General features: G+C 34.8%; 1 protein-coding gene across 3 annotated transcripts in view; it reads right to left on the bottom strand.

Annotated features, from left to right (window-relative positions):
• Positions 1–3178: 3178 nt before the first annotated feature.
• STAG2 (stromal antigen 2) overlaps positions 3179–13444 on the bottom strand; it is a 74677-nt gene continuing 64411 nt past the window's right edge. Inside the window, exons 27-34 of one of the 3 annotated variants that reach the window (XM_035324044.1) lie at positions 11898–12046; positions 11212–11340; positions 10663–10868; positions 10024–10213; positions 9827–9910; positions 8615–8741; positions 8204–8281; positions 3179–5316 (exon numbers count right to left, since the gene is read on the bottom strand). In XM_035324044.1, the coding sequence (XP_035179935.1) occupies positions 5293–5316; positions 8204–8281; positions 8615–8741; positions 9827–9910; positions 10024–10213; positions 10663–10868; positions 11212–11340; positions 11898–12046 (987 nt within the window). In that variant the 3' untranslated portion in view covers positions 3179–5292. Of the gene's footprint in view, positions 5317–5405; positions 7659–8203; positions 8282–8614; positions 8742–9826; positions 9941–10023; positions 10214–10662; positions 10869–11211; positions 11341–11897; positions 12047–13444 lie in introns of those variants that run through there. The other 2 variants (XM_035324042.1, XM_035324043.1) reach the window with 2 other exon arrangements.

The following is a 13444-nucleotide window of genomic DNA, read 5'->3' on the forward strand; positions in this document are numbered from 1 at the left end:
GATAGAGAAGATTTTAAGCCAGCAACAGAAATAATGAATAGACAGGCTTTGTCTGTTGGTATGTAAGAACAGCTGTGTAAGAGCTCAGTATTTTAAAATGAAAAACACAAAAAGCAGACTAAATATAAGATGTACCACATCTTTAAGTGCTTTTGTTCAAGATATGAAAAACAAGTGGATGTGGTTTTTTTTTTTTTCCCCTTTTCGGTGGAGCTCAACAGTCTAAGAAGAAAACTGAATATAAACCTGTGAAGAGCATGTTAAAATAATAAGAGATCTGTAAGTCACTCAAGAACTGTGGTTTAACTGCTATTTAAAAAGCAGCAGCAAATTGCATGTCTTCCTGGAATGGCCATATGGTGTGGTAAAATAACAAGAGCTTTCACATGGAGTTGCTGACATCGTCCTCGAACTCTGAGGTGCTCTATCGAATACTCGGGCTGAGCAGCAAGATCAGAAAGCTGAGATGAAGCCCCAGCATCTGTAGCACAGCTCTGAGCCAACCCACCCAGCCCGGAGCTGCAGTAATGCTGGTACAGAGTCCACATTGCTGGCAGCCATTGCAGTCAACACAGAGATAGGCACAAGGAAAAGCACCGATGTTCAAGTCAAAGGGATTGAATGAGCAGTCTAGAAAAGGGCTAAGCACAGGCACATCATCCCAGCTATAATTCTGACAAAGGCATAGTAATGCTATCAGCATCCAGCACAAAGCTTACTCAGAGACACTCGTACAGAATGGAAGTGGGACTTTCGCTGCTTCTTAAAGAGCGCTCCATGTGTGTCTATCAAACTTGAAACAAGTGGTTGCTGTCAGCATGGCCCTGCCGGCACCCACCTGTGTGTTGACACAGGAAACAATTTCATCCAGCTAAGTAAGCATTTTCTCCAAACTCTTCTGTTTTTTTAACTTGAATGCTTTAATGAAGCTACTGTTGACATCACATCCCCTTCTGTATTTGAGGGTACCCTCAGAGGATTTATTATTTCACTCTTAAAATTCCAAGTGCCTTTTTTTTTTTTTTTTTTTTTAAAAAAAAGACAAATTATTAATATTAGCAAAATACCATGGGCTTTCCTCTTCTTTTCCAAATAAAAGACACTCTGAAATTCTTTAGCAGAAACTACACACTTTTGGGAAGCATGATTATATTACAAAGAAGTGTACATATCCTCTAAAATACTAAAAAAGCTTTAATGTGGGGTTCTGTCAGACAACTACCAAAATTCTTTAACAAGCTTTGGATCATTTTGGGTGCACAGTTTATAACTTATCACACTATTGCCACTATGATTTCCATCTATAATATCTGGCAGTAGCAACAAAAACCAGAACAATAAAGCAGTTGAACCTCTAATTGGAAGGCACACATCTACCATTTTGGTACGGCAAACGAAAGTTCATCTGTTAAAAAAATAAAAATAAATCTTATTTATTTTTATTTATTGATTTACTCTAAGAAATTCAGGAAAGCTGAGCAGTACAAAAGACAGGCAAGGAAAATGACAGACACTATTGACTCGTATTGTTGTGTGTGTGTGTGTGTGTGTGTGTGTTTAATAGAAAATTCGTTATATTATCCTACATTACCTTGTTTTCCAAGAATGTATCATCTTTCTCATCTAAAGACAGGACCCCTTTCAAATGCCAATAAATACCAGAAATTAAACAATCTCAGTACTATAGGCCACTTACAGTTACGTACAATGAGGGAATAGTGTTAAGTTGTATTTCAGTATCATAAATTGATTAAAGAAAGTTAAACTAAAGCAGTCAAAACTTTTAAGCAGGAATTAGTATATTTTTAAAGGAACCAACCAATTTGTATTTTAGCAAAAGAACTCTGAAAAAAATGACAGGCTTGACAAATGCTTCAAAGAAACTAGCTCATGACATTCTTCAGGCCAAAAAAAAAAAAAAGTAGCTATAGGTTGAAAAGCAGCAAAAACACTATCATCAATTGAACCATCTGAAAAACAGCAGTAAATATTTTACAAGTGGGAAGTTAACAGTACTGATACCCTGAACTTTTATGCTAGGATGAATATACATGTCAGCAATCTGGAAAACAGAGAAGAGTATATATTTAAATTGGCTATTATCTAGTTAAACAGAGCTTAGAGAAGAAAGGGATTTACCGGCCCTAACAAGCTATATGAATCGGCAACACACCATCCTAAGGGGGGGGGGGAACAGCAACAATCATTAACCTCTTACATATTTTTGGTTGGTTTTGGTTGTTTAATAGCAGGAAATTCTTTATTATTTGTAACAGAACATCTAAAGCCTATTCCTTTGAATTTCATTGTGTCAATACCTTCTCTGTGGCCTCTCTGGTAAACTAGAGTACAGCCCTTAGTTCTGTTTAAGTGGTTTTGTTTTTTACATTTTTCTCACATATCCTTTCAAAAATCGTGTTTCTTCCATTTACAGGCAATCTGTACCAAAGGAGTCCAACTAGAAAAGATTTTACATTGAATAGTGAAGGTATTTCTCTTGTGATAAAAATTAGACATACTAAAACCATTTTCCACAAGATATTATTGATCTTACAACAAAATTTAGAATGAACATTTGTAGTGAGGAAATGGAAAACCCCATCCAGAGTTACACTAACAAGAATTAGAAAAACTACCTGTAAGATTTTTACATGACTCCTTTAAAGGCTTGTAACAGAAAGGAGTTTTCAACAGCCAGAGCTGCACAGCAGCTATGGGGATGTGGGGTGGGAGGCAAAGAAACATGTCAAGATTCCACCCCCCCGCCCCCCAATTACCTTGCTGTTTTGCCAATTAAGCTTAGAATGCTTATCAGGTGTATGATAAAGAAATGGAAAGACGTGTACACATTCAATTATTGCAATTGATGTTACCAAACTGCCTGATTTGACTACATACAATACCTCCAGTATCAGAATCAAAAGCAACCTGCATGATTTCTGATAAAAGTTAAGAGGAAAAAGAAACGAGAAGAAGAGCTACTGATACACCTTTAAAAATGTAACACAAAAATAATTAACCATTGATATCTTGGCATGTAAAAGTTCTATACAAATTTTAAAAATTTTATTTGCAGTTACTAACCTCTTGAAAAACTCACTCCGTATTTACACTGCTAACTCTTTTAACAGGTTTAACTCAAATTAAAGCATATTTAAAACAATCATGATTGCATAACTTTTCTACTTTAAATTATTAACCCAATTAGTGCTTTATTCACATTTTAAAAACTTGTACAATTTATTACAAATATAAAACAGTGCGGTTTTCCATACATTATCCCAACTCTGAGACAAACACTTAAAAGACATGGAAAAAGATTTTGATTTCTATAAACATAACATTTGCATTACTCATACCCCTATCTTCACTGTCCTCCCCATCCCCGATTTAAAAAGATCAAACATACAACATACTGTAGGTTTATTTTTATTCAAAAAGTTACTGTCTCAAGACATAAATACAAATCAGAAAACAGTACAATTAGGACAATAGAATGTGGAGGACAACAGGTTAAGGTAAATATATAAAACATTTTTAGCTGGTTGAAAACAAAGCTGTAAGAACTGCTTTCACAAAGAAACACTCCTTCAAGAGTAAGAAAATCAACTTAAGTTTAAAATCATATATACAGTCCTCTCAGCAGTTCTATTAAATGCAGTGGTGTGAAAAACAATATAGGCAGTACTTTTAGACATGAGTATTTATTTATGTAAAATGAGTTAGGCAGATCTAGTTTTGAGTTTGTTGTTACCCCATGACTTAGTAAAATAATTATATTTTATCATGATCCTTTAGATAATCTATGGTTTTTGGCTACCACAGCCGAATGTTTAATTTCTGAGTCTAAAAACAGGAAGCCTTTTTGTGTTCACCCATTTGGGGAGATTCTTGTATTGCAAGCATATTAAGGCATGGAATGATTAAAATAATATACCTCAAGAACTGAGAGACAACTGACAAAAAATATACATATGTAATATAAGTTAATATTTCCTTTAAAATGATGTCTAGCTGCCTAAGCCTTGCAAAATGAGTCGATGTCAAAATGGCATAGATCCACTTTCTGTTTTAGACCAAATTTAATTTATTTGTGAATGGACACAAAATGAAGTTTAAAGCTTAGCTTTCAAAGAATATTATGGGTTGTTTATGGATTTCTATTATCCAATCTAATTTACATACAGAGGAAATGTACTGTAACCTGTTAGAAGTATCTTTAACCTGAAGACTGCTTGCAAAGACAGATAGATAAAACAATATAAAATACAAATTTAAAAATCATTTTTAAAGCATGAATTCTCATGCTCTTCTATTTTTAAACATTGTTAAACTTTCAATATATTTCTGAAACCTCATAATTTTAAGTTGGAATTTAAAAGTAAGAAAAAACTAAACAAACTGCGCAATTATAAAATCAGCACCAATTTATATATATATATAATTTTATTTAAAATTTAGATCCCTATTCCCACACTCTAATAAGCTGTATAATTTTTGTTTAGAATTTTTCTGCAAACATACTACAATAAGCTTCTTTTATTTGGAGACAAAATACAGTGGCACTACTGGAAGGAATTTCACAACATTACATTTTTCTTAAAGGACAAGCAAACTTTCAGGGTTGGAAATGGGCAAGCATGACTGAGATCTGTTACTTTCTGGTACTTCATAGTTTCTGGACCTTTCTGAGAAGTCTAGCATGAAGCTTTTGGAATAAAAGTGTTTTAGATAAAAAAGCTGTTATAATTCTTTACATATTTTTTTCATGATTAATTAATACAAACCTTCTGTTGCTGAAGTTTGCTTTTAATTGAAAATACTGACACTCTTCTGGTTCTATCACTGTAAGAAAATCAATCCATCTATCAATTCACTTCATGGATGTAAACAGCAATCCAGCAGAGCTCATGATTATTTTAGTATAGCCAGCAAACGTGTTAAAGAGAGGGGCTCAAATCTGTACCAAACACCTCTCAGACTGTTAGATTAAAACTAAGAGGGAATACTTCTCATGATCTGGAAATAAACTGATAGCACATAAATAAAATATTGATTTTTCCAACAAAAAGTGTAGCTTATCCTCAAATTGTTTACTTGTCCTTTACATTTCTTTTTTTTTTTCAGGCAAACAAAACTGCCCCTTCAATGCACTTGATCTTGAAAGCATGACATTCTCCTTAGAGAAAAATCTGTTCAGAATTTCACTGTATCTACCACAATTTTGTATTGAAAAACTTCCTCTTCCACTTAGAAAATGACTTCACCACTGATTTATTTGCTGCTCTGGTATTAAAACATTGACACCCCAAGAACCTAAAAAAAAAGTTAGAAATGGTGTCAATTTGTAGTCTACTACACATTTAACATAAACAAAGCAATTAATATATGATTTAAGATTAAGACACTTCAAAATATGTTAAGGCATTGTAAGTTTATTTTTCTCCAAACCAAATTCACCGCACTTCTGATTCATGTAATAATATGAAAAGGGCTCCTCATTCATTAGAAGTTGTTTTTCCACACTTGAAATTAATTAGATCCAAAAGGAATGCGTTAAAGACTGTGCTTTAATTATTTTAGATAATAATTGCAAAATCATTTAAAATTAGTTGCCTACCCTAAAATTCTTTGACAATGATGATTCTATAGGGCTTAACCTGTAATCAAGTGTGCAGTTTCTAGCGACTAAGCCTGAGATAAAATACTCTACACATACAGTGGCTGCTGCCATGCTTGTGCTCATAAAAACAACAGGTCATCTTGCAGCAGCAAGCAGGACACAAACATAATATTTTGTATAGAATAAGTAGTTTCTATCAGAAAGAGAATAGAAAACAAATCAAACAGTAAGCAGAAAAAAAAAAAAAGTACTGTCCTTCAGGAGACCACGTGATTAAGTGAAGAAAAAGCTTTCCTGAAATGAAGAATCAGTTTCCATTCCCATGGGGAGACAAGACATATGATTTTCTATGCCAATGAGAGCATGTATCATCACTGATAGGTCAAAAAGGAAGATTCCAGATCTTGTGACTGTCCTACCTTTTATAGGACTCCCTGAATTAGAAAGAGCCATAGAGACATGAGAGACTTAATTCTCCTGAATCTTAATACTGCTGTTCACATTTATCTGTTTCCAAACCAATTTTGCTGTTCTTGGCATTAAATTCACTTCAGATGCTTCATACAAGTGTAGTGCACTGCCTGCCTCTGACAGTTTGTGCACTACAAAGTTGTGCCCAGCTCAGCTGCCTCTGGCACTAGTAACGGACACACCAAAAAAAAAAAAGATGGGCTAAAATTCTGACCATAAACTATGTCCATCTGAATAAATTTGATACATTTTGTCTAGGTGTATTAGAAACAAGTGCCACAACTCCAAGAATGATGGTCCTCAAACAAATTATATGAATGAAGTAACTTTACTTAGAGGTTTTTTTGCATTTATGATTTTTTGTGTGTTTTTGGTTCGTTGGTTTATAAACATTTTAAATAACCAGTGATCCTGCTTTAAGATGTCTGCAATGTCTGCTTTAAGACAATTTAATGATGTCTCTTAAATTATTAATAGAACTTTCTCACTTAGGCAGTTAAATTCATTTAGGTGGAGTTTATGCTAAGGAGCAGCTCTCTGTGATGCAGCTGTTTTCTGTATTCCTGCAGAAATCACCCTTGCCGTGTCCTTACTGGGAGAAAGGTTTGCTAGATAATGCCCCCTTCATGATACCAATTTATTTAAAGTGTTCCACTGCTCCCTCCTTGCAGAGAAACAGACTATGGCTTCTTCTCCTGGCACATGGAGGCAGGACACTGATAGTCTCTCAGAATTGGCTCCAAAATCTTGCAGAGCAATGCGACTGTAACCAGCTGCCATCATGTGGTGATACTCCCAAACTGCAGCTAAGGAGTGCCTAGCAAATCCTGGGCTCACGTGGCAAGGATGGTAAAAAGAATGAGAAATAAAGTAATAGGAAAGAAAACTAGCGAACAGTAAACAGAGTGAAACGGTTCGTAACTAACTTTTTGAAACTGAAAAGCTGAAAGGTTTCTGAAAAATCAGTGAGATCCACCTGTAGAGGACCAAATTTTCAGTGTTGTCAGAATAAAAATGACTGGTATTTCACAGATCAATGAACTAAAATTAAGAAAAGGAAGGGAAGAACTGTTTTAAAACAAAGTCAGAAAACTGGTGATATACTTTCTAGGTGTTACTTCAAGAACAGAACACACAACAGCCAGATGCACAACCTAATCTGATTCATTAGTACTAGAAACAAAGGCCTACTGGCACAAAATATATGGATTTGCATTTAAAACAGTATTAAGACTTTTTTCTCTCTCGTAACAAGAACAGATTCACGCTGCAACAATACTGTAAAAATATGTAATTGTCTTCCAAATTCCACCAAGCTGTCCAAGATTCCCAGGAAGCCTTGTTGTACTGTCCTCTGCTGGGTTGCTGCAGCTTGTTATTTCCAGTGTAATTTTGTACCAGCTACACAAGGTCAAAAATGGCTGCATACATTACAAGTGGTTCAAGACAGAAGAAATCCCTCATGCAGTTTTTTAAAAGAGAATAGAGACTGCAGATTTATGAAGTCGGAAAAAAGGGCAACTGCAAGCAGAAACTACAGACTTCGGATGTTTTGGACCTAAAACTATATATGGAAAGAAAAAATACCTCTCATCTCTATAAACATATATCTGTATTGTCTCTATGATCTATAATCTCTATTATCTTATTTATGAATAAAAGTTAATATGGCAATTTATAAAAAAAATCATCCAACACTGACAATTGGTAATGTCACTAGAATCAACTGAGTTCATCACAACAGGAAACTTGCTTTAATATAGCATATGCACAGATTTTTATTTTATTTTTATTCTCTTTGCTACCAACCTCTGCAATGCTTTTTTCCATACTAAAAGCGTACCTTCTCAGATTTAAAGGCTTTTGATTTTTACATAGCTACATGTAAAGTATTAAGAACAAGAACCCTGTAAATTTGCAAACATTAACTATATTAGAATTTATAAAGCTGTATTACAGTGTAAAGCATTTCATTGACTCAGTCTGCCAAAATGAGCAACTCGAGACAGCCTAAAGATTGCATTCTTTCCATTTAAAATTTGAAGTAAGAGAGTATTGTCATCTTAAAATTGATTTTACATTATTTTCCTCTTACGTACGTTAACCTACCGATTCATCCATGATTGAAGCGGGGTCAAAGAAATCTGGTTTTAGTTCCGTTCTTTCTCTCCTGTTCTTTGACGGTGGCTAACAAAAAGCAAGCAAATAAACACATTAATAGTAATTTCAGAACATACACAGAGTTTTTAAACGATAATAAATGAAGCTGAAGTCTCAAAGGATAAGAATTTATGGGGTACAGATTTTCATATATCCTTATTGAAGAAGCATGTTTGCCTTTAGTATGGCAGTTTGGGAAAAAAAAAGGTATATGTATATAGGTAGTGGCACAGCCATTTAAGAATGTAGAGATCAACATGAATTTTCTGTTTCACCAAAAGGAAAAATTGATTCAAATATCCTACTTGAAAGCAGCAATACAAACCCAAAATTGACTAAAACGACAAGGAAGTTTCTTACTAGGTCTATGTCCATGGTGTCAAAATCCATGCCTTCATTGAGATCTTCAATTCGCCCTTCTGATGACATCATCACGTCTTCAACGATTGGCTCTTCATCATCTTCCATTAGACCTGTGCCACGCCGACTGAATTTGAAAAAAAAAAAAAAAGCTATTATTTAGCACTAAATCAAGTTACGTTTTATCTGAATATTTAACAAGCTTATGTTCACTAATGAACTGTCAACAAGTGATAGTTCCATTACACAGAAATTAAGTAATTCAATAAATGTGTTAACTACTATTAAAATAAGTATTCAATGAGCTAGAAGATTCTAAGAGTACGGGAGAATGACAATCAACTTAATGAACTTTGTGTGACTTCTCGTAATTGGTATTCTGAGGTGCTGTAGGAACTGATAGACAGATCAAAACTACACCCAATTCAAAGATTTCCATGAAAATATTCATGCCCTACATGGAAAGGTCACAGGTTTGCCACCTAAATAAAATATTGTTTTTATTTTTTCTTCCCTCGTGACAAGGCAAATAGGAACGTCTGTTTGGGTTGGGAAGTTCTACATAAATTTTTCATGACAATCAACATACACAACTGGACACGTAGTACTACAGGATTCCTCTCAATTTTGATGTTCATTTTAGGTCAGATAAAACCCTTATTGATCCCAGAAATGCTGAAGACAGCAGTTTCTTTAAAAGGAATATATACATATATATATATATACACACACACACACACACACACACACATTTTTAATAAAAAAGATCCTGAACTCTAAACTCAGAAGTAATGGAGAATGAAACAATAGGAATAAACTTCTGAGTTTAGACTTAGCTTCACACATTGAACACCTACTTTTAAAAGTAATTTTAATGTTCTTTTCTAAAAAGGATTCTGCAGTTGAGAATCATAATGAAAGTACTTTGCATGTTGCACTGATTATATGTATCTGCCACAGGCAGTAGTCAGTTCAACAACTCACCCAGTTCCCTTTATTGCAAAGCTCACTACTGTTAATTTTTAAGTTAAAAAAAAAGACAAATCAGATCAGATGAATATATTATGCTAAATGCATCACCATGCACTTTCACACACAAAAAAATGCTACTGAAGAATTAGAACATGTATCCCTCTTAAAAAATATAGGAATAATATTGCATTTAATATACGCTTCCCAACCCCCCCGTAGTAACATTTCACTCTCACTCACATAGCATGTTGCAAGTTGGTTCTCAGCTTGACGTAGTTCATCGCTGCCCTCTCCTGCTGTTGTCGTGCGGCTTCTTCCTGTTGCCTTTGAGCCAACATCCACGTTACTTGCGTGCTTAAAAAGACCATTATTCTATTTTAAACATGAACTGTTTTTGTGTATGAACTAGCACAATGCAGACCTACTCATTTACGTACTTGTAATCGAGTGGAGCTTGGTGGTGTTCAGGCTGCATAGGATAGACACCCATGTAACTCTCTTCAGGTCGCAATCTCTTGGGCTCCCTCATTATTGTGGAAGTAAGTTGAGGTGTCTGCATCATGACTGGTGTGTGCATTGTCTGCTCCCTGTTCATCCACATACTGTCACTACTGCTGCTTTCTTCAGCTAGAAGAAAACACTGGGTATTAAGAAACTTTTTCAAACTAGTCTAAAACTGAATGCTTAAACAATTTAAGCAAATATACTTCCTGGGAATCTGAGAATCAGTTTCTTTACTTTTCACCACAAATTCTTACATGTGACCCCAAAAAGCCTTAATTCATAACCACTGGCTAGATTATTTAAAATGCTTTTATTTCCTGTAAGTTAGCATAGTGTAGTGCCCATTACTTCCTTTTGTGCCTCAGTATTACGTTATTCATACTCCTCGGATGAACAGTTTTTCTACTAAATGCAGATAAAAAATGCAGTTTTTCCACTAAATGCACACAACGTTATCCTATCTAAAGATATACATTAAAGCATGCAAATTCTCCCAAACTAAGAAATAGGGATCAACAAATGTAGCTTCTGATTATCTACTCTAGTAAGTTTTAAAATGAGAGAAGTTCTACCTTCAGGTACTTTCCGTTTCCCTGTTGCTGGCTTTGTTTTCTTATTTCTTACTGTAGATCCTCGACTGCTGATTCCACTAATTACTGACATTGTATCATCATCCCCACCAGCTAATAGAGAGTTTCGGTAGGACATGAGAGGAAGCCACACATCTTCTCTTCGTAGAGACATCTGAAAGGTCATAAACTTCTCCAAGTAAACATACCTTTAAATGGAAGAAAAAATTAGAAAGATACAAGACATCTGTAATATTATGTTAACATGTCAAGATAAGTAACTACTCAATTTAACACCCAAGGCTCCCCACCTAGTTAACAAAACCAACCAGTAACAAATTCAGAATATGATTTCTGTTCATCCACCACAGAATGAGAAAACAAGGGTGAATACAATTTACCCTTTATGACTATGCTTGACTGCATCACTGTAAAGTTATATTTAAGTGTCAGAGATTCCATTCTAGGTGAATGCAATACACATACATACATATTCAAATAGATATCTTATTGTATCATTACAAATATTAATGATATCAAGAAAATACTTACACTGTTCTTTTGTCTTGTCTGAGAAGTTTGGAGGAAAACTCACTCAGAATATCAAGAAATGCCAAATTTAATGGTGGGTGGCTCTCACCTTGTGGATTAGGCTCCTTAAAGGCAAATTCTATGCCATCCCTAAGAAAAAGTTAAAAATTTATTTACATAAGGCATAAACTAAAGAGAAAGTTATCAGCACTGGGAGCTATCAAAACTAATCACCTTTCCCCTGTTTCAAGGGAGCAACCATTCAGTGTTTCCATGTTCTAGCAAAAAAGTGAACATAATTTGTAATTTGAACATGGACACACTTCTTATCCTAATGTTTCTAACTCACGTTTCAAGTTTTCTGCAGGTGGCAAAGATCGTCACCACTGATAATTAAATGGATCTGTTCTTACTGTTATGTACAATAATTATTTATTTATTTTGTGACAGCATCAGCACTGTTTATCATTTACAGGCTTATACAATGATGCTAACGAAAGCCTGATTTAACATTTGGGTTTAATTCAGGAACAAAGACACAGTCACCTCCTAACCTATAACTTACAAACGGGTTATAACTAAAATGAATTTATTTAGTGCTGACGCAGTTTATATTAAACTAGTTCTGAAAGACTGAAAAGACATTTCAATGATGTTAGTCGAGAAGTGCTACCAAAAAATGGCAGTAATACAAAGCACACAATTACTTGTGTAACATAGCAATAGCTTCTCTTGTTTTCAACTGATCCAGTCCAAACGTTAAAGCAAAACGTCGAGCAAGTTCCTTTATGCCACTGAATGTCGGCGATGATCTGTCAAAATTATAACCATTTTCTTGAATCATTTCATTGAAAAGCTGTATGAAATGAAAAAGGAGATTTTCATTTATTAAATGACAAATTTTAGACCAAACAGCAGAGTTCAGTTTCAGTAAAATGTGTTTTACAGCTTTATGTCTTAAATCAGCAACCTGAAAAGATACAAGTTTATGATCAGGAAGTCAAAGCTACTCTTAGTCTGTATATTTGCGTTAAGCTTGGACAATATGTGCGCTTCAAGGAATGCATCCAACTATGTTGGACTATATAACTCATATATATATATATAATTATATAGTATTATTACTACTACTCCTGTATAACTCATTTCTGTGTGTGTTCCAAATACAAATACAACAAAGAAATTCTAAAATGGAAACGTCTTCAGGGAAGTTGCCAAAGCTACCAGAAGCTCTGCCACTGAAGATCAAACTCAACTCTCCAGTTATTTCAACACACTGTTGAATTTGTCTGTAATTCTCTTTAACAGATGATTTTTCTATTATCTTTTCATTTTGTGCAATACATGCATCCTTCCCACACCCATGTAACAGAGAATAAACCAAAACCAGGTTTAGTCAGGCTATGCACATTAACTTGCATTTATAGACATACTTTGTCCCACAGCTGCATACTTCCTTTTAAGCTGGTGCAGCTCACTCCAACTTAGTTATTCCTTTTATCCCTTGTCACTTCTAGCATTCATTCTCTGCTTGGTTTCTGTTTTGAGTTTTCATAGAAACACGCTAGTTCACATGTTTAAAGTTAAGGAGATGTGATTTTCATGTGTCCCCCTCTCCCCCCATTTGTTGTGGTTTGTTTGTTTTTGGATATTTAACAATACTTGGGTCCCCTTGTGTTACTACTCCTGTAGTTGTATTAGGCTTATGTAACTGCCTTCCTATTATATGCACAATTTCACATATTACATCCATTTTCTGTCTGCCCTTTAAAATATATGGGGCAGGCTGTTAATGAGACAGAAAAGATTAACAACGACAGAATTTTCCTGGCATCACAAATACTTGCAAACTCTGGTGAAAAGTCAGCAAAAATAGGTAAAAGGAGACCCTAGCCTTCAGCTGCGTATTTTGTGCTGCAGTTCAATCAGCTAGTTAATGTCACACTGCTAACAAAAGTAAAGGTATCATCCTCCTCTTGTACTGGCAATAATATCCAGATGGATAAACCAGCTTAGGGGCTTCACTAAGGATTTTTTCTGGTTAATTCACAACCAGATCCATGTAAGCTGTATAAACTCCAGTACTAACACAAAGGGGTGGGGAGAGAGGACAAATTGAGATACATTTTCCTTTCAACAGTAGCACACATCTATGTTGAATTGAAGTGGTTTGCAGCGATGTGCTTTACTGGTCTGATTCTCCTCAATCCCGTAAGATTTGTGCAGATGGCTCATGTGAGCAGATGAATTCAAC

The sequence above is a fragment of the Oxyura jamaicensis genome, chromosome 4 (assembly GCF_011077185.1).
Source record: "Oxyura jamaicensis isolate SHBP4307 breed ruddy duck chromosome 4, BPBGC_Ojam_1.0, whole genome shotgun sequence".
Taxonomy (NCBI): Eukaryota; Metazoa; Chordata; class Aves; order Anseriformes; family Anatidae; genus Oxyura; species Oxyura jamaicensis.